This window comes from Lissotriton helveticus, chromosome 2_1 (assembly GCF_964261635.1).
Source record: "Lissotriton helveticus chromosome 2_1, aLisHel1.1, whole genome shotgun sequence".
Lineage (NCBI taxonomy): Eukaryota > Metazoa > Chordata > Amphibia > Caudata > Salamandridae > Lissotriton > Lissotriton helveticus.
In genome coordinates this window covers 1,869,162,757-1,869,181,549 of record NC_136059.1, presented here as the reverse complement: position 1 = coordinate 1,869,181,549, position 18,793 = coordinate 1,869,162,757, and the positions used below count along the sequence as shown (strand labels likewise).

At 42.0% G+C, this 18,793-nt stretch overlaps 1 protein-coding gene across 1 annotated transcript in view; it reads right to left on the bottom strand.

The window, feature by feature from the left end:
* Positions 1-18,793, bottom strand: part of LOC144819964 (bifunctional heparan sulfate N-deacetylase/N-sulfotransferase 4) — a 994,778-nt gene that overhangs the window by 107,196 nt on the left and 868,789 nt on the right. The window contains exon 8 of the mRNA XM_078677645.1: positions 4,558-4,681. Within this exon, the coding sequence (XP_078533771.1) occupies positions 4,558-4,681 (124 nt within the window). The remainder of the gene's footprint in view (positions 1-4,557; positions 4,682-18,793) is intronic.

Below are 18,793 nucleotides of genomic sequence, written 5' to 3'. Positions count from 1 at the left end.
CACAGGATACCCAACAACATAATTGCTGCATCCACTTGCTCTCTGTCAGTTTGTGCTTAAAGTAAACTACTGATGGATATTTAATCTTCAAATCTGTTTCAGATCTATATCAGGAATACAAATATCCTGACACTGGTTGACAGTCTCTAACTAAATAAAAAACGAAAACATTGGCAAAGCCAATAAGATTCTCAATGAAACCCATTGGCTTTGTTAATGAGGGTACGTGTAGGCCAAGAGGCCATTTTAGAATTGTTCTCTTCAAGTAAAAGAAAGAAAGTTAATGAAATAAAAGTTGGTCTTCATGTGTGTGTTTGTGTACTGACACACTGGAGGCCATTTTGTTTATTTGTATTACTTTTATATACCATGCTAAGATGATGGGTACATATACAAAATTGTTTGTGTAGCTGCTGCACAGAGACACACTGTAGCAGTGTAGAGCTGCTAGATCCGTAGAAAAATTATTTTGAAATACAGAAGCGGATTTGGGTAGGAAACATAGGAGGTGCTAAAGGAGAAGATGACCAGGAAAGCGTAACCCACACAAATAAAAAGTAGGCACTTCAAGTCACCAGTGGAAGAATACAAGTCAACCTATCCGAAACATGGTAAAGAAGAAAAGCTTTAAAGGTGGGACAAATACGAGAATAGGGAGCAGAGCAATAATGCAAAGAACAAGGAACTAAGAGAAGAAAGCCACTCAATCAAGAGAAAGGGGCTGACCCAAAGCCCACTCAATGTGTACTGCACTGTAGACAAGTCTTAGACAAAAAATGGCTGATGCTGTCTGTAGGTCAAGACTTAAGAAGACTGACTATATATGATATGAGAGTAGAACTAAGTTAAATAATTGCAGCAGCATAAACACTTTCCTTCTTTTCATGTTTTCCTATTGCTCTGCCTTTGCCTCTGCATCTGTGGTGCTGGCAGTTGCGCAATAGCTACAGTTCTGTTCACTTGTGCGTGGGTGCCTGGGGACCACAGAATAAATGGAAGGATGCTATCTGGGAGAAACATAATTATTCATAGTAGAAGAAAGGAAAGCATGTGAGCAGGAGGTGGTAGCAGCCGTCCAGGATTAAGGAGGAGCACAGGTGCAGTGCAACATCGTGTGATGCCTGTTATCTCTCACATGAAGCCTGGTGAGGACGCGATCCACACATCTACTTCCGATTTACATAGCAAGAGGACACAAACAGCTTGCTCAATAGATTGTATGCCGCCAACAGTTGATAGTCTGACGTTGCACTACTTTTAAACAGTAGCGGTCGGAGGTGGGAGTGTTTGAATTTGGCGATGCAGTGCGCGCAACGAAATTCAGTCTTTATTAATTTATATGTTTACTTACCTGCATTTAGCCATATTCTATAGTTTACTACCCCTCAACCTGCCCCTCTGCCGCCCCACGTCACCGCCCGGGAGCACTCCCACCACCGACCGCTACTGCTTTTAAACCTACATTGAATTAATTAGCAATTTCTGTAAAACTGCATTTTATTTAAAGGATGAGTTCCCTGTTAGGTTTTATGATTCATGAAATTAATTCTCTTATATATTTTAAAGTAGAGGAATATTAGCTTTATAGAAAAACTCAAAGAGATAGCATTTTATTTTGAGTTTGGCGGACAGATTACGCCAACACAAACATGGTGAATGTCCCTTCCATCTTATTACTAGTGCATTATAGTCTATAGCTTAAAGCCTTTTAACATGGGAGACGGGATATCGGACACTTTTTGACAGAGAATCCCCATCCCCAAACTCTAAATAAGGCCTATAGTACCGACATGACTACCATGTCTTACTGGCCTGGAATAGATACACATTTGTCGGACTGGCTCACTTGTAACAGGCCTAGAGGTTAACGGTTTTGCAGCTTTAGCACACCATCAACGCATAGGTGAGATCGGTCTTGCATTGTTGTTTTCATGCTTTGTATTAGTGATTGTTCCTTTTGAAAGATCTTCCTCTCCGTAGGACACATAAGTGTCTATATGGAATGCAGAAACATCACATAGATGTATTAACACTAGGGCTTAGATTTACTAACCTTTCATGCAACACAGCAAGGCAACTTGCTATGCTGTGAAAGGGATCGAGCAGAAATATGCCATATCTACTAACATATGGCAAACTTCTGCTGTCTCATATCACCAGTTAGGGCTTAATTTGTAAAAGAATGAGTGCCAGTGCCTAAAATCCTTCGGCTGTTGCAATTAAATGTTGGCTTGCCGAATACCAAGGCTGAGCACTCTTAAATCCACTTCATGCCATTTATCTCACTACCAAATACTCCCTGCCCCTTTATTTCACTTGTGTGCAATCCTGCTTTCTCCCTATGCCAAAGTTTTTTCTTCTTACTCTTCCTGCGTCTTGCTGCATTGTGTGTTTTTCCCTCTTGTGTTTTGCTAAATGGCTGATGCCTGCAAAAATGAGAGCTGGTGACTCCTTCCAACAAAAACTGGCTCAAATTAAAGACTAGTGCTGGTGCATTTCAGGCAGTGACTGGTGCCGATATTGAAAGCAGGATTGTTCTTGTGAGGGAAGAAAACCATTCTTAGAGGCATATTCCTCTTTCTACATGTGCTGCAGAATGCAGCATACATAGAAAGAGGACATACCGAGGAGAAATTAGGATATTCCTCCTTGCTACTGCAGTCTTGGATAGGTGCATACTTTTGGTGGACACCCAGGTTTACTGCCTGGGGTACATCTGGATGTGTATCAAAATCCATGGGTGGTTGCACAGGAATGTCCTTGCTCCACCCATGGAACGCCTCCCAGTCACAAAGTAACTCAAAGCAATGCTATGTGCTGCATTTTTTTTTTAGTCGAGCAAAGCCATGCAAATTGGGCTTTGCGTGGGTTAATAAATACAGACATTCATTTTGTGTCAGGGCTGAATTAGTTTATCTGTGCCTTTGCGCTGTTGCAAGTGATGCAAACCTGTTTAAAGTCTTAATAAAATATTTACTTTCCAGCACAAAATCTTTTTTGTGCTGGAGAGTAGTCCTAAAATTAACACAAATTGCATCTTCCTCTGCTTTGCATTACTTTGCATTAAGGGTTGTCATGTGGGTGGTTAATGGGTGTTCCCGGACGATCACCCATGACTTTGGAGGCAAAACCCTAAAATTGATTGACAGGGCATTTTGGAGAAAAAACTAATGTCTCTTGAGGCAGACATTAAGGAGAAATGTTTTAATTTCTCCTAACTTTTCACAAATTCCATGTGTGCTGCACCATATCTCACACATCCAGTGTGAGGAATATTTTAAAGTTAGTCCACGCATTATGATGCGTGCATGGCAGAAGAAAGCATCAGCGCTAGGGAACAGAGCAGCAGCACCATATGACAGTAAATATGTCTCTGCGCTGCTGTCTACCCCTTGTACAAAGCAGTGCAACAACTTTGCTGCCCTGTGTTCTGCTAATAAAGAACTAGCAATGTCCCCTCACTTAGTGACGTCTATCGTTGTCCACAACTTATTTATAGCCACTTTTTTCATTGCGTGTTTGCCAGCGGCTCATGCACTGGACAGTGACGTAGGAAGGGGGTGTGGTGGGTGCCAGCTGCCCTGGGTGTCATCACTGAGAGGGGTAACAAAATGGCGAAAATCACCGAGGGGGTGACAAAATGGCAAGAATATGTGTTTTAAACACATATTTTTGCCATTTTGTCAAGCTGGGGTTGACAAGAAATTTTCCGCACCGGGTACCACCTGACCTTGCTACGCCACTGGCACTGGAGCAGCACAGACAGTGTGCAACAAGCAGAGTTTATTCAAAGATAAGGTGATTCTTAAGCTGGGGAAGGGGTGCATAAGAGCTTATCTAGCCACTAGAACCATCAATTATGGCCACCACATAAGACAGCGAGATACACAAAAACTGCATTTTTGCCCAAACCCCTGCAAATCCTCACAGTAGCCCTACACCTAATAAACTTTTCATATCACCCCATAGCTGAGCAGCAATGATGACGTTCTCCAAAACGGCTTGGCGGCAACAGCCCATACGCCGCACAGGTGCGCGCCCCTTGGCACGCTGCACGCGCACATGTTGGCTTCTCGCGCAGTCCTCTATGGAAACGCAGATGTTCTCCAGTCATCAAAAAGAGTACCATGGCGCCGCTTGTGCCGCGCGCTCTGCGCGGGAATCATTCACGCTGTAACATTGCTCTACTGGGAAGCTCTTGGATAAATGTTACGCTTCGAGCCAGCGGGCAGGTTTTGAACATGAGCCATGGCAGGATTTTTCCAGAGCTTAAAAGAGTGATAACGCGGGCAAAAACACCGAAAGCTTCTGACAGAACAATAATAATTATTAGCAAAGTCCTGTCATTATTTTGATGCGCGGGACCCCGCATGGGGAGTGCGCGATCGAGAGCCCCGTGAAAGCGGATTAATTTCCTGTTCATTGTGAAGGACGGATTTGAGTGCAAAAAAAAAACCCGTCAGGCAATTATGTGAATGTCATGAGCACATCTGTAATTGCTCTGCCGAGGTTTGGGATGTGCTAATGGTGCAGGCATCTTTCTGTTTTTCTTCTTACCAGTCGATTCCCTTGTGGTAGTTGTTTCCGTTGAAGAACTGCACTTCTTCAAAGGTCCTTGGGCTGGGGACGTTGCTGGCGATGGAAGGGTGCATGAGGAGGAACAGATACAGCGCCGTGGTGCCTAAAGCCAAGAAACAAAAGGACGTTTACCAGTGTGCATCAAAGCCGTTTTTTTTCCAAACCAGCACAGTGTTTCTACAGTGACATTAAACTTAATAATAAATAGATTTTATTATAAGAAAAAATATGTCAATGCGTTTTATATTGTCCCCGGCTGTAGGGGATGGAATAAACATGTAGTTGCAGATTGGATCTGTCTCAGTATTTAACAGATGTTAGGAGTGCTCTGTTTGCCTTCAAATTCATTTACAATTTCAATTACAATAAAAACAGAATCATAGTCTCACGATGCACTGCCTTCATTCCCAACGTGTTGCTCCTTCTCCTCAAATTCTTTACTCGTGAAAAAGTCACTTGTGCTTCTGTTCTCGCCTCCTTACACGTGGAACTGAATTTCAGCACACCACTAGGGGCTTATTTACAAGCCCATTGCGCCGCCGGTGCCTCACTTTTTCGCAGTGTGCCTGCCCATATTCACAAGGTCACATAAAGCCACCCTGTGTAGCTTTTCATGTCCTTGTAAGTATGTCCCCCTTCCACGCAATAGTCTGCTTGAAAGGGGCATATGGGTGTTGCTGTGGGTGTTCTCACACAACAACCATGGAACCCAACACATTCCCAGATTTTCGGGGTTTTGTCAACCTGTGAATGCATCAAGATTCCTGTGCATCTCCAAGGGAGGCAAAAGGGAGGTGTAACGAGGAGAAATACCTTTCTTTCTCCCTGTTTTTCCTTTTTCTATGTGCGCTGCATTAACATGTGTTGGAAAATGTGTGTATTTTAAGACAAACTGCACCCAAGAGATAAACAGAAAATCATGAGCTGCCACTGATAGAACACTGGAAGTTTCAGGATCAAAATAATTCTTGGACACTTGAACCACAATATTTCGCGATCAATGCTTACTTTCATGATTTTCTAAGTCACAGATACATCATATAAAGCATGGGGAATAACGTTTGCTTTCCTACCTTACCATTGTATATATTTGCAATTAGGAAAACGTTATTCACTCTTGACAGTTAATATACAATATGTCAGCTATACATTTATACTAAATTTTAAGTGCCACTTTGAAAACAGACATGCATTACCAAGGGCTGCATTGACAACCAAGAGCTTACAATTTTTGTATTATGGCTGAGTATAGGAAGCAAGTCTCAGTCCACGGGTCCCAAGACGCGAAAAACCTGGGAGTTTTTAACAGGTCAACTCAAGTTTCTTAAAGTGGGTGTTTATCACCCTTGTGAGTGTCCCCACCTTCACACACCAATCCACCAATGTGGACAGATTTTTCACAGAGAAGATACACCATACTGCCAGGATTTTCCCTATCGGCAATCCCATGTTTTAATGCTAATTCACAATCTGTGACTAAAGATTGTGGGCTTGGTCCCGTAAATTTAGGTCTTTGTCATCTAAGTAAATCTTAGGTGTGCATGGCTATGTAATTTGGACCAAGGGAAATGGAGGACTCCTCCCCTAACTATTCCTCCTGTTTGAAAGAAGAACTAGCAATCCCATGAATCAAGTAAGAAGTAATCAGACAGAGTACATAACGAGGGAGCGATGGTCAATGGGAAGAGGCACGGAATATGTGTTGGCACAGAAGAGAAAATAAGAGAACAATACCCCAAGTTCTGCAGAGATCATGTTTCTGGATCAAGGGAAGCACAGGGATTAGAGAACATTTTAATTTTTATATCAAACATCCAGTCCTGACCAAACAAGACTGTACCACCGGATTTAGGAAGTAAGACATTTGGGACATCTGGACAAGTTGGGAAGACTTCAGGTGTCACCCTGAGTAGACAGGGTACAGTCACCAATACTAATAGAATACACTGTGGCTGATATTCTTGTTCCAGTGGGAATTCAAGGTAGGTCGACGGGGGCACCGCAGCGTCTACAGGATGTTGCAAGAAGTCTGTATCATGGATATTTCTTTTTATAGAGCCACAGAACGTGCCTTTCACATTAGTTCACCATAACATATGGTTGGGGGTGAAGCAGTTCAGCATCAATTGTAGGTGAAGCTGGTGACTCCAGATATGAATAGGGGTTCTATGTGCTGGGTTGCCAGGATATATTTCCTGCACAGTTGACAATAATAGTTACTGGTATTGGCAGCAGCTGTCTGTCACTTGTGCTCAGGGACTAAGGAACACTCTTCATGAAGACGCGATAAGAGTGTGGTGAATGGACATTCCGCCTCTTTAATGAATGGGGCAAGTCTAATGTCTATTTACTATAAATCAGCAAGCATTTCTTCCACGAGGAGGAATCTCACAGAAAATGATTCTAACAAGGTATGAGGTCAGGGGTCCATGCGTGTGAAGTAGGTGGATGTTCATAAACGTTTCTGTGATAGTCACACAGACAAGAAACTGCCCTTATAGACATTGTGTGCACATTGGAGTGGAGGGTAGTATACATATGCTCTTTTAAACTCATCCCACCAGTGACTAATTTAAGCCGGTGATATCCGGTGCTGGCCACTGGAACTTAATTGCCAACAGAGGCACTTATGACAGTCTGCCACGTGATGGCCCAGTTTGTCTAATTTAGAGATGAGCACAACAAGAGTTATTTTTTCAATAGACATTAAATATGCATAATACCTGCTGCCCAAGTCATTCCTATAGCTTTGGAATAGTCTGAATTCCTCCCCTTATATGGGTGTCATGGTTAGTAGTTGTGTTGGTAGAGTTATTGGTTGCACTGGCAGGTATAATAGGTGATGCAAGCTGTACTGGCCCCCTGGTGAGGGCCCGGGCACTTTACAAACTAAGCACTGCATCCAGCAAAACTTTTGAAATAAGAAATGGTTTCATAGCAAATGGAATGTCTGATCTGATTGATCTTGTCTTACTCAAAGATGGAGAGGGCAATAGTTGGGCGTGCAGGACTCATTTTTATCATAAATTGGGTAGGGATCATAATAGAGATCTGTGTTACAAGCATAGAGTGGAAACAGAAGTGAGGTAAACCCTAAAAGTACGTATTGGAGCTGCATGACACTCGTAGACTGTCCTCAGTGGCAGGAGGATTAGAATGAGCTGAGAGCACCAAGACCCTCTTGAAGTGGAAAAACTATATAATTGAATCTATTTACAACTAAAGTCAAGTCAGAGGGAGTCATTTTAGCATTATGTTCTGCTGCTCTGGGTGTTCACAGCAGTTAAAGTCCCCTGCTGGTGGTGTGAAGCGTGTTCACTTGTACACAATAATGATTCACAGTCCTACTGAGTTTAAAATGCAAAAAGACAACAGTAGATAGTGTCAGCATGCCAACCATTCGGATTGATTTAGCCTAAGTCATTAGTACATACCAAGTGCTAATACTGCAGTAATCAGTGCTTTAGATGGAATTATCATGTTCTAAGTGCCTTTTGCCAGCCTTATGTGACTGAAGTGTTAGGCAAGGAGAATAACACGTTTATGGCAGTTAGCTTATGATAATGAACACAGAATATGTATTATTGTGATTATCGTGTGATCACAGGGAGTAACGGGGGAAGGGCGAGTCATAGAACTCCTACTGAGGCTGTAGTTTAAAAGCTGTGCGTTGGTGCCTAATGTGCTTGCTAAGTCATGCCTTTTGCCAGTCAGAGCAGGGTAATATTATTCTGGGCACATGGAGTGAACTGCAGCAGATAACGCTGTGAGAATCAGATTCTGATTCGCTGGTGGAGCACTGTCACATCACATACAAGGAGTTGGGAAAAACATATCTTTTCTGTCAGTTATGGCCTGATTTAGAGATTTTAGATTTGGTGGATGGGTTACTCTGTGAAATGGTGACCGATGTCCCATCCGCTGTATTACAAGTACATTATATCCGATGGCATATGTAATATAGCGGAAGCTTAATCCATCAAGTCTGTGATGGAGTAACCCGTCCATCGAACTCTAAATTCCTGAGTTGAAACATAAACTTAGTTTTGAACTAACCAATTATCCAAAACAGCCTGAAAATTAGAATGCATTTTTTATTATTGATTGGGCGCGATAGGCAGTAACATGGAAAGGTCTTTGGTATAATTAGCCAACAGGATGTAAGATGTTTATTTCCTTGAATTCAGTGATGTGGAGATTAGCAATAATAAAGTAATAGTGTGATAATATCATTTAGAAAATGTCCTAAAGTTCTCAAAATTGGTCTGATACAGAAATAGATTACATCTATAAATGGTGTGAAATGTTTTATCCATAGTATGTGGAAACAGATTGCTAGGCAGACCAACCATTTTCTGCATCTTCATCTGCCAAAAGACAAAAGAATGAGCAATAGCATTCACTATCTAACAGTGGTTATCAGCAAGCACTGGAACGCTGATACCGGCTCACCAATTCCAACGCAGACAGACCAAATGAGGTCTGTTTACTTGTAAGGCAGCCAAGCAGAGTTGATGTAAGAACTTGCTGTATCAGCAATGTTGAGTGTCCTTCCATACACCAAATTGAAGCGGTATCTCTATTTACACATTTGCATTGGGTTCAGTTAAGTGAATTAGAACATCTGTGCCCAGCCTTTACCTCCCTCTGCCGTTTTTTGATCTAGACAGATCTGGGCGGTTTTCACAAAGGTTTGTTTTTCATACAGAATCTGCCCTTTATTTAGTTCACACCGTAGTGGACTTTAGCACATATTGCTCACTATTTTATAAACACTATCACCGTTTCCCATTCTCCCATCTTTAGGGTATAGTGATGATGAAACTTAGAGGTGGATGTCTCAGAGGAAAGGGTAATGTGAGCTGATTGTGTTGGTGTCTGATATAATTTCCCCTCCAGGTGTGTGGACAAAATATCGAAAACACAAATATCGTGGGACAGAATATTGTGTCAAAAATATCCAGGACAAGAATATTGTTAAGGTCATTTAATATGGGTAAGTAAAGTTTTACTGTATATAACTCCACATATATGAACTTTGACAATATATATATCTTCAAGGTACGTAGAGCTGGAGTTAAGAATAGTACATTTATACATATCTATTTGCACTTACCTACTCAATATTCTTGTCCTCGATATTTTCGACACGATATTTGTGTGTTCGATATTCTATCAGTGAACCTATATTGACAAGGTACATATATGTGGAGTTGAGTAAAGTAAACCTACACGACCTATATAAAGTTACCTTCACAATATTTTGGTTACAATGTTTTGTCCATGACATTCTGGAAGCACAATATTCTGGAGTCGACATTAAGGTGAAATACCCATGGAAGGACAAGTGGTAAGGATCTGCATTACACGCAGACTGGTCCCTTTATTGGACTTACAACAGAAGGAGCTGGTAAAAGTTACTGTTGGATGTCACGGTGGAGGGGAACTTTTTGCAGTCTTCCCACAGAGTTTCTCACCACAAAATCCACACGTTTGTACAGTAGGACAGAACTCCATGTAAGCAAACATCTTCACAGTTCATACTCACGAGGCATAAAAAGCAAAGCTTCCAGAATATCTTTGTGTGAGCTTGAAAGAAAACAGTGAGAGTTAGAGAGCATGGTTGTGGTACGATATCCAAGAGGGGAGATTCTCTCCAAGCAGAAAAAGCATCCTAAACACTAGCGGTGGCTCTTCACTGTCCTCCAAAAATGTCTACATCTACAGAAGGAAGAGGTAGGCCTTGCCGCTACCTGGCTCACACTTGCAGAGTCCAGGCAGTCGAGCAAGCTGAAGTGGCAAGGAATAGAAAGGCAATATAATGTCTTTATTCGAAGGAAACAAACAATGTATGGGAATTGTTATGTGGAGATGTGTGGTGATGTGTTGTTTGCAGAGCCTCATGAGTATTGTATGATGTCACCTAGAGTGTTGGTAAGCATCGTGCTCTGAGTTTTCCCTCAGTGGCAGTTGCTGTTTGTGTGCCTTGGCTGTCCCAGCTGGGACAGGTCTCTGTACTCCATGAATAAACTCTACTTCAGCTTTTACTACTGTATCCTCTTCACTTCGCATCAAGATGTCACCTAGAAGCAGATAAAGGACTGCAGTAACATGTTCAGTGGATTGCTTAAAATGCTGTTTTACCTTCCTAGTATTAAGAACAGGAATGCTAACATAAATCGAGTAAATGTAAATGTAAATGTAGTTAATTTATATAGCGCTGTATCACCGACCGGTTTCTAAGCGCTTGCTTTGGGAACCCGTCCTGGTATTCCCCTGTGAGATAACCCATTACTGGGCATCCCCAAGGTGAAAGCCAGGCATCCCGCTGCGAGGGGCCGTTGTGGAGATTAAGCAAGCTATTGCCCAGAGTTGCAGAGTGGGACTCCATGATTGGAATAGGCACCGAGGCGAGAATTGTCAGGTCCGGGGAAATTTGAGCCCAAGACCCGCCGAGGCGGGTAATTGAACCCTGGTCCGGGCCAGACCTCTGCATCAGGGTCTGCCGCTCCAACCACTTGACCCACACTTCTCCATTTTGCCACATAAGTATTCAATATCTAATTGGGTTCTATTGCTTTTTTAGCTAAATACAAGCAAATGTGAAATGTAAACTGAATGTCTGAAGATGCTGATGTTACATCACTTTACACTTCATGCCCTCACTGATATTCTCCATGTGTAGGGTTGCTACCTTGCTTTGTCTCATCAAAGAAACATGGATATGTTGTACGAAAAGGCAGGTCACAAACAGGGGGGGTGCAGATTGTGCACCAACAATTTGCGACCTGTCTTTCATTTTATGATGCGACCAATGTACTAATAGGTCACAACCAGGGCATGAGTTGGGGGTACACACAGGTACACGGCGTCCCCCCCCACTCTTTTCACGGGGTGGACGCCGTCCCCCCTACCAAGAAGCTGGGCCCCACAGAAATATGCTGAACGTGTCCCGGTGTAATTTTCAGACACCGGGACAAGGGACACGTTCACGGGACACGTTCAGCACGTGGCGTCATGAGGTCATTGCATATTGTCAGTCCCCCCCACTTTATAGGACTTGTGCCCTGGTCGCAACGCAAAATGTCCAGTCACAGGGGTCACAGAATGATATGCCTGGGGAATAATCATTGGGTAGGTTGGTTTTTGGGTATCCCTGTGATTGGCTTCAAATGAAGAGATGATGGCCTGCATGGGGCAGCTTACAACCGACCTGTGTTTGCATTCCAAAAGGAGGAACTTTTTTAAAGCATTCCATGTTCCTGAAAGGAACTCGTGCTGCTTTAATAAAATAATGTTTCCCTATGTATGCCCCGACTATGCATATGCCAAGGAACGTCATAAAGTGTTGCTATAAAAAACGAAAATGTTTCCCATTTCAGTAGGCATCGGGCCTCATCATAATTCTCAAAGAAGAAGCTGTTCAACTGGAACATCTTCCCTATTGGGGATGGGTTGGCACCTCCTTTGGAATGTTGGTAACTGTTCAATGCAGTTTGGCACATTTCATTGCGATTCACAATTATGAAGGAATGGCCCTTTTGTGCTCAATCTTAATTGCAATTTGGATGAGTCACAAAAACCCTTATGTGATTCAAAAAGGCTCTTTCGATTCCTAAATAGGTTTATGTAAATTAAGAAACGTCGTGGTTTGGGCTCAAACTCTGTGACTGTGAGACTCGGTGCTTGTGATCGAATTTTTTTTTGAACATAAGGCCATTGCTTCCAGTCTTTGTCCTCATTTATCAAATTATTGTTTTCTGATGAACTGATTTCACTAATGTATCTAAAAACAAAGGGGTATATTATCAAGGGGCTTTATCTCCGCTTTTTTGGCTTTAAAAGCCAAAAAAGCGGAGATAAAATTATCTCCCTATTACCAAGCTGTCGCTAACACCAGTTAGCAACAGCTAGTAGGAGATAGCGACCATCTTGGGCCCCGCTTTGCATGTCAGTGATATTTATCACTAATGACATGCAAAGTGGGCGTGCCAAGATGTTAGCGACTGAAAACAGTCGCTAACATCGCTATCTCCTATTACCAACTTTTGGAGATATTCGCGCTAAGCGCGAATATCTCCAAAAGCTAACACCTGCCCTGAGCAGTTCTTAGCCATGTTATCCAATGGGAGGTGGATAACATGGCTAAGAGCATTTGCTCGATAATGCATGAATATCGCTGACTTTTCAGCGATATTCATGCATTGCGGCCGTTTTTTATCGCATTTGCGATAAACCTTGCTAATAGCAAGGTTTATCTGCGATAAAAATCACCGATTTGCGGCGATAATTTTTGTCTCTAAACAAGTTAGAGACAAAAATTATCTCTATTGGTTGGTAATATGCCCCAAAGATCCTGGAAATATTGCATTTCGATAACAGGGAGCGAGAGGGACAATTATTTATAACTTTAAGTGATGCTGAATATGCACATATTTTGCATTAGTCACCGTTGGAAAGAGCTGTCTAATTTTACATATGTGCGTCCTTCAGTCTTCCAAAAAACTACGAAGTAGTACCGTGAGATAACTTAAAACATGTCGTTGGAAGGGCTAATAACGTAACAAGAATATTGATGAGCAAAACGGTATTGAACGATTTGCCATAAAATGAAGACATAAATATCAGGTCTGGAAAATAGGACTACCAGTGGGTCGAAGATACTTGTAGAAGTATAAGGTTTATTTGTAACATTTTTATGAGGGGGAGAGAGTGAGGAAGAACAGAGCAGGAGTTGTAAAGACAACAAGGACAGGCAAAGCCAATAGGTTTCGTTTTTGGGACCTATTGGTTCTGTCAATGTTTTAGGCAATGCTCTGCCACATGGCTAAGGAAGAAACAAAAAAACAAAAAAAAGTTGCTTTGACGCAGCCTTTGCAGCTGTGACATTTAGTAGGCACACCCCTGGCCCTATTGTCTTCCTTTCCGAAGGATCGGAGATTGGCAGTGTCAGTTGATGGTTTTAACTCAGTAACTTACACCCTGCCGTGTGAAGTACCACAGGGCTCCTCTTTAAGCCCTTCCCTGTTTAATGTGTATGTCTCCGAAATGGCTCCTCTGATTGAGGACTTTGGGTTTAGTCTGACATCGTATGCAGACGATACTCAGATCGTGGTGGCTGCATATAAACATCAAACTCCTCCTTTCGAACAGTTTCAAATCTGTATGTGTACAATAAACAGATGGATGAGTACACACTGCCTCAAACTCAACTCCGAAAAAACGGAGGTCTTGATTTTTGGAAACATGCAGTCAACCTGGGACAATCTGTGGTGGCAGGCAGAGATGGGAGTACCACCTAAACCAGCAGAAAAAGCTAAGGACTTGGGTGTATGGATTGACAATAAACTAACACTCTCTCAACAGACCAATGCTATTGTCTCCGCTTCACACTTTCTTATAAAGAAATTAAGGAAAATCCTCCCGTCCATTCTCGCGTAGCGAAGAAAAACGGTGGGAACATCCCTCATTCAGTCCAAACTGGACTACTGCTACGAGCTATATCTGAATATTCAGCCGAAGTGTCTAAAGAAGCTTCAGATGGTCCAAAATGCAGAAGCATAGCTATTGCTCAACCTCCCCAGGCATAAATCAGTATCAAATGAGATACGCAATTTGCACTGGCTCCCAGTCCCGCAGCGTATTAAATTTAAGGCACTGTGCCTGGCTTACAAAGCACTGAATCACACTGGCCCTTCGTTTCTTCAGAAGCTTTTTGTCTGGTACAAACCTACAGGACAACTTCCTTCCTAAGGGGCTAGACTCTTGGCGGTGCCCGGAGTTCGTACATCGCATTGGGGTAGCCGCAGCTTTCACTATAGTACCTCCAAGCTCTGGAACACTCTTCCACGCGAACTCAGAAGTGCAAATTCCCCATCCATCTTCAGGAGAGGGTTAAAGACCTGGCTTTTCCATGTCTAGATGTTGTGTGGGCTTACTGTGTCCTCAGCGCCAAGACACCTATGTGAATTTGTGCGCTTTTATAAATTCCGTTAACATTAACATTAACATTAACAATGAAGATTATAGAAGTGGCAAATAAACAAATGGATTGGTGGGCAGTCAATGCAAAATGAAAGAGTGAAGGTCCTGATATAAGTGTACAGGGACAATGTAATTGATACATGGATGTGGGAAGGAACTGCGATAATGCCTGAAATAAACTAGTTTGCAGGAGTTCCAGAACCACATCTTTATCAAATTTTATTTTCGTTGATCTCATGTTTTGGCAGAGTGGGCTACTGAGAAAGTCTTGAAAGGGAGCACAATGTTATAGAAATTGTAGGGTTCTCTCCCACAGCCTCTTTGTGCTATGTGCCAGTTGATGCACCATGCAAAGTTAACTACGCTGTTGATTAAAACACTAACTAGAAATATAGTAAAATCGTAATTTTATAGTTTACAATGTGTGCCTGCACTGCCCTTCATGGGAAGTTCTTGTGAAATGCCAAAGAAACACTTATTGTGTTTATTTAAGGCAAGCACATGTTTATTTTTGTTGAAACCTTTAAACACTATACATAAAAAGGCAAAACATTACATCATAGAAAAAATTGTAACTCTTTTAAAATAGAAAAAATGGCTTGTGATGCCATATAATGATTAGCAGTGAGCAAAGTCCGTGAAATTTGCTTCGGCATAATTACAGGAAATTTCATCAAAATAACATGAAATTATGAATAATTGCGACAAATACAAAACTGCCATTTGGTGCCGTATGTTAGCATCCACTTTAGACGCAAGAATGCGTTATGCGCTAAAACAATGTGTAAAAAAAAAGCACTGCAGTTATTCACGTTCTTTCGTTCGCGTTGCTCCCATGGGTTTACGCTAAATCTTTACATGGGGCAGCTCATTATCAATACATGTTTATGCAAATGGCATGTAATTACATGATCTGGCATAATAGCGTAATTTTGGGAATTTCACGTAACCAGAGTAATACACTAATTCCGCCGATTTAGCGCAAATTTCGCTTATTCGAAATGTTTCCCATCAAATTATTTTACACTACATAAGAACCACTGCAAGATGCAATATACAATTCAAGGGCAGTTTATAGTTGTCTAGATTATTAGCAGCCAGGCGGCATATTAACAAGAACCTCGTTAAAATTATCGCCGTTTTAGCGGCAGGAAACTGCCGCTAAAAGGGTGATAATGGGCTTGCTTATATGCGTTATAGAATTCCAATAAAAGCCCAGGTTAGATGTCCTGCACATTTAACCTGGGCTTCTATTGGAATTCTATTACGCATATTTATTAGCAAGCCGATTATCGCCGTTTTAGCGGCAGTTTCCTACCGCTAAAACGGCAATAATTTTAACGAGGTTCTTGCTAATATGCCCCCAGGTGTTTTTTAGATGCTGCGAGACGTCATGTATAATGAGGGAAGTGGTTTTATCGCTGTCTAATGACGTATTTCCTGTCCACGTTGCCTAAAGTCAAACTGGTTTCGGTCATTGAAACCACGTACTTCAAAGAGTGGGTACAAGAATGCGTTTTGTCCTTTACCATAGAGTCTTCTTTGCTAGTGCTATCAGAAGGTGGCAGTCTTCGCCGAATCTACAATTCTCAATCCAGAGTCAACAAAATCGCCTTAGTGCTCGTTTTTTTTGCCAAAAGAAAGTGTTCACATCATTAGAGCGGCTATCACAAGTGATGCCCACTGACAGCCCAGCCGGCCAGTGACATATTGTAATTAGTGAGAACCTCAGCTAACCTCTTGGCCCGGGTGGACTTCTCCCCTTGAGGATACATTTAATTGCTCGGGCAGTCTGCAGAGGATTGAATGCCGCCTCCCGCATTATAATTGCTCTGCCAAGTAATCGAGCACTCGTTTTCCATGCTACAAATTACTTGCTACAGCGAGTACAACTTTCACAATGTAAAAACAAATACATGGGGTTGGAGTACATAAGCTCGATGCACTGTGGTAGTTTGCAGGAAGGTGCTGTTTAGCAACGTATAACGTATCTAAGAGTGCTTTATTCTGTTAAATTTCATTTTAGTTTGTCTAAATAGAATATTGGTACAAATTAGGACAGTACATTATAGATTCCTGGATCATAAAACTGTTGATTAAAAACAATTATGCCTTTCGATCGCCAAAGAACATGTTTTAATCTTCAGGTCCAGAAGTTTACTTCACGTACAATAAATACCATGTGACATGAAATTACATGATCTCAGATCATGAATCTTACATTTATTTCCAAAATTAAAGAATCTGTACATACAATATGTTTATTTAAAAAGGTGCCGACGTGAATTTAAGCAAGTGAAGAGTTTGCTATAAAACAATAAATGCTTCAATAGAGATGCACTTAAAATCGAACGTTAAAAGAATGATAAGCATAAACCATACACAATTTCACATTACTTCTCATCCACTTAAACAGATTCCAAACAATTATTTCCCGTCTCAATGAAAAACGCATGGAGAAATAACTTCAATCACATGCTATAGGTGCTATTTAAAAGTAAATCAGATAAATGTATTTAAAAAAGCATTGGTAAAACCAAAAGGTCTCGCCTATGTGAGAGGTATTGGCTTTGGCAATGTGTTTTAGCCATGTTGTACACCAGTGTGACCCTGTTCAGCATGGCTAAAAGTTAGTGGTGTGGAGTGTCGCAGAGTAGAGTGTTGTAGAGTGGACTAGAGTGTCGTAGAGTGGAGTGGTGTAGAGTGGCAGAGAGTGTCAGGAAGTGGAGTATCATAGACCGGAGTGTCGTAGAGTCGTAGTGTGGAGTTGCGTGGAGTGTCCGCAGTAAATTCTGGCTCTTGACCGGAATTCAGTTACTTCTAGAGTACAATCGAGCAGGTAGGTTCTCTACTCTACAAAGCCTCTCGATATTGCAAGTAAGTGTCCACTATTCCTAGAACTTTAGGTATCCATTTCCTAAGAAACAAGAACCTTGGATGCTGGGATCGAAAAGTTCTGTACATGGATGTACCCCTTTCCTGCATGCCCATCTGTACTGTTGCCTGGATCCCCAATGCTGATTTTTGTTGTCACAAGAGAACGAGGATCATGCATGTGTAGCATGAAATGGACCTGTCTTATGGATTGCCATCTTGTTGGATTGCGGTCTTGTTGGACTAGGAGGCGTGCACATAGTGGAGGAAGGCTGCTACCTTCACCAAGAGTTAAGCAGCAGAAACGCGGTGCTGACAGCATACTGTGTAGTGATCAGTAATTGTGAACAGGAAAGGTATGCCATGTGTCACTGGAGTGAGGCCTACTGGCTCACTCCCCTTTTTAAAAGTTCTGCTGCTGTGTGCTTAACTCATCTCTGGCCTACATCAGGTAGATGTGAAAGGGCGTGCGTGATGGAAACATGCTGAGTGCATGCTTGCTCGCAAGAAATACACTATAGATGGGTGAAGTGTGGTACAGTGTACACATTGTAAAGGTGTGTATGCTGGCAATGTGTGTTTTTAAAATAATACAGTCTGGTACAATACAGAAAGGCTGCAGTACTGAACAGTATGGACAGACTGAATGCATTTGCTGCAAGTAGTTATGCTTGTGGTGGCATAATACATGAGAACAACAGTGCTGTGCAGTAAGTGTGCTGTGGATGTACACTGACTGCAAGTGTGTCTGTACTGGTACCTTACATGGAGGACCTTAGGTTCCATTGCCTTGACTGCTCATCCATCACTACCTAACTGTGAGTCAGATGCAGAAGGAGTGTTTGGCCCAGTTGAGCAGGATCCATAGGTGGTTAGGCCCCAGGACATTGGGAGTGAAAGGCCTCAGTCACCAAGGATTGGCCCAGTAACTCCCTGCTTGGCCTGTTTCCCACTCAAAGGGGTTCTGAAATGTGATATATAATGTAAAAAATATATATATCTCTTTGCTCGTTTGGAAGTTCGAGAAGTGGCTCCATGGCACTCTAAGGTGCTGCTGGTATGTGGAATATTAGTTAGGTTAAGTATGCACCTACCCCTAGCAATAAGGCCGCCAATGCAAAATAAGGTCCAGTCAAGGTCTCAATACACTAGCTATTGACTCAATCCTTGGCAGCTGGCTGTGAGCAGGCAGGCTTAACTCAGGAGACAGGTATGTAAAGCGGTAAAAACACCAATACATTAAATAAGTAAAACACAACACACAATAAAAATTGCACACCAAATTATAAACATGGGAGATAGTTTTATGTTTAAAATGACACTGAAACAACAAAAATCCAATATAGGGAACCGGAGG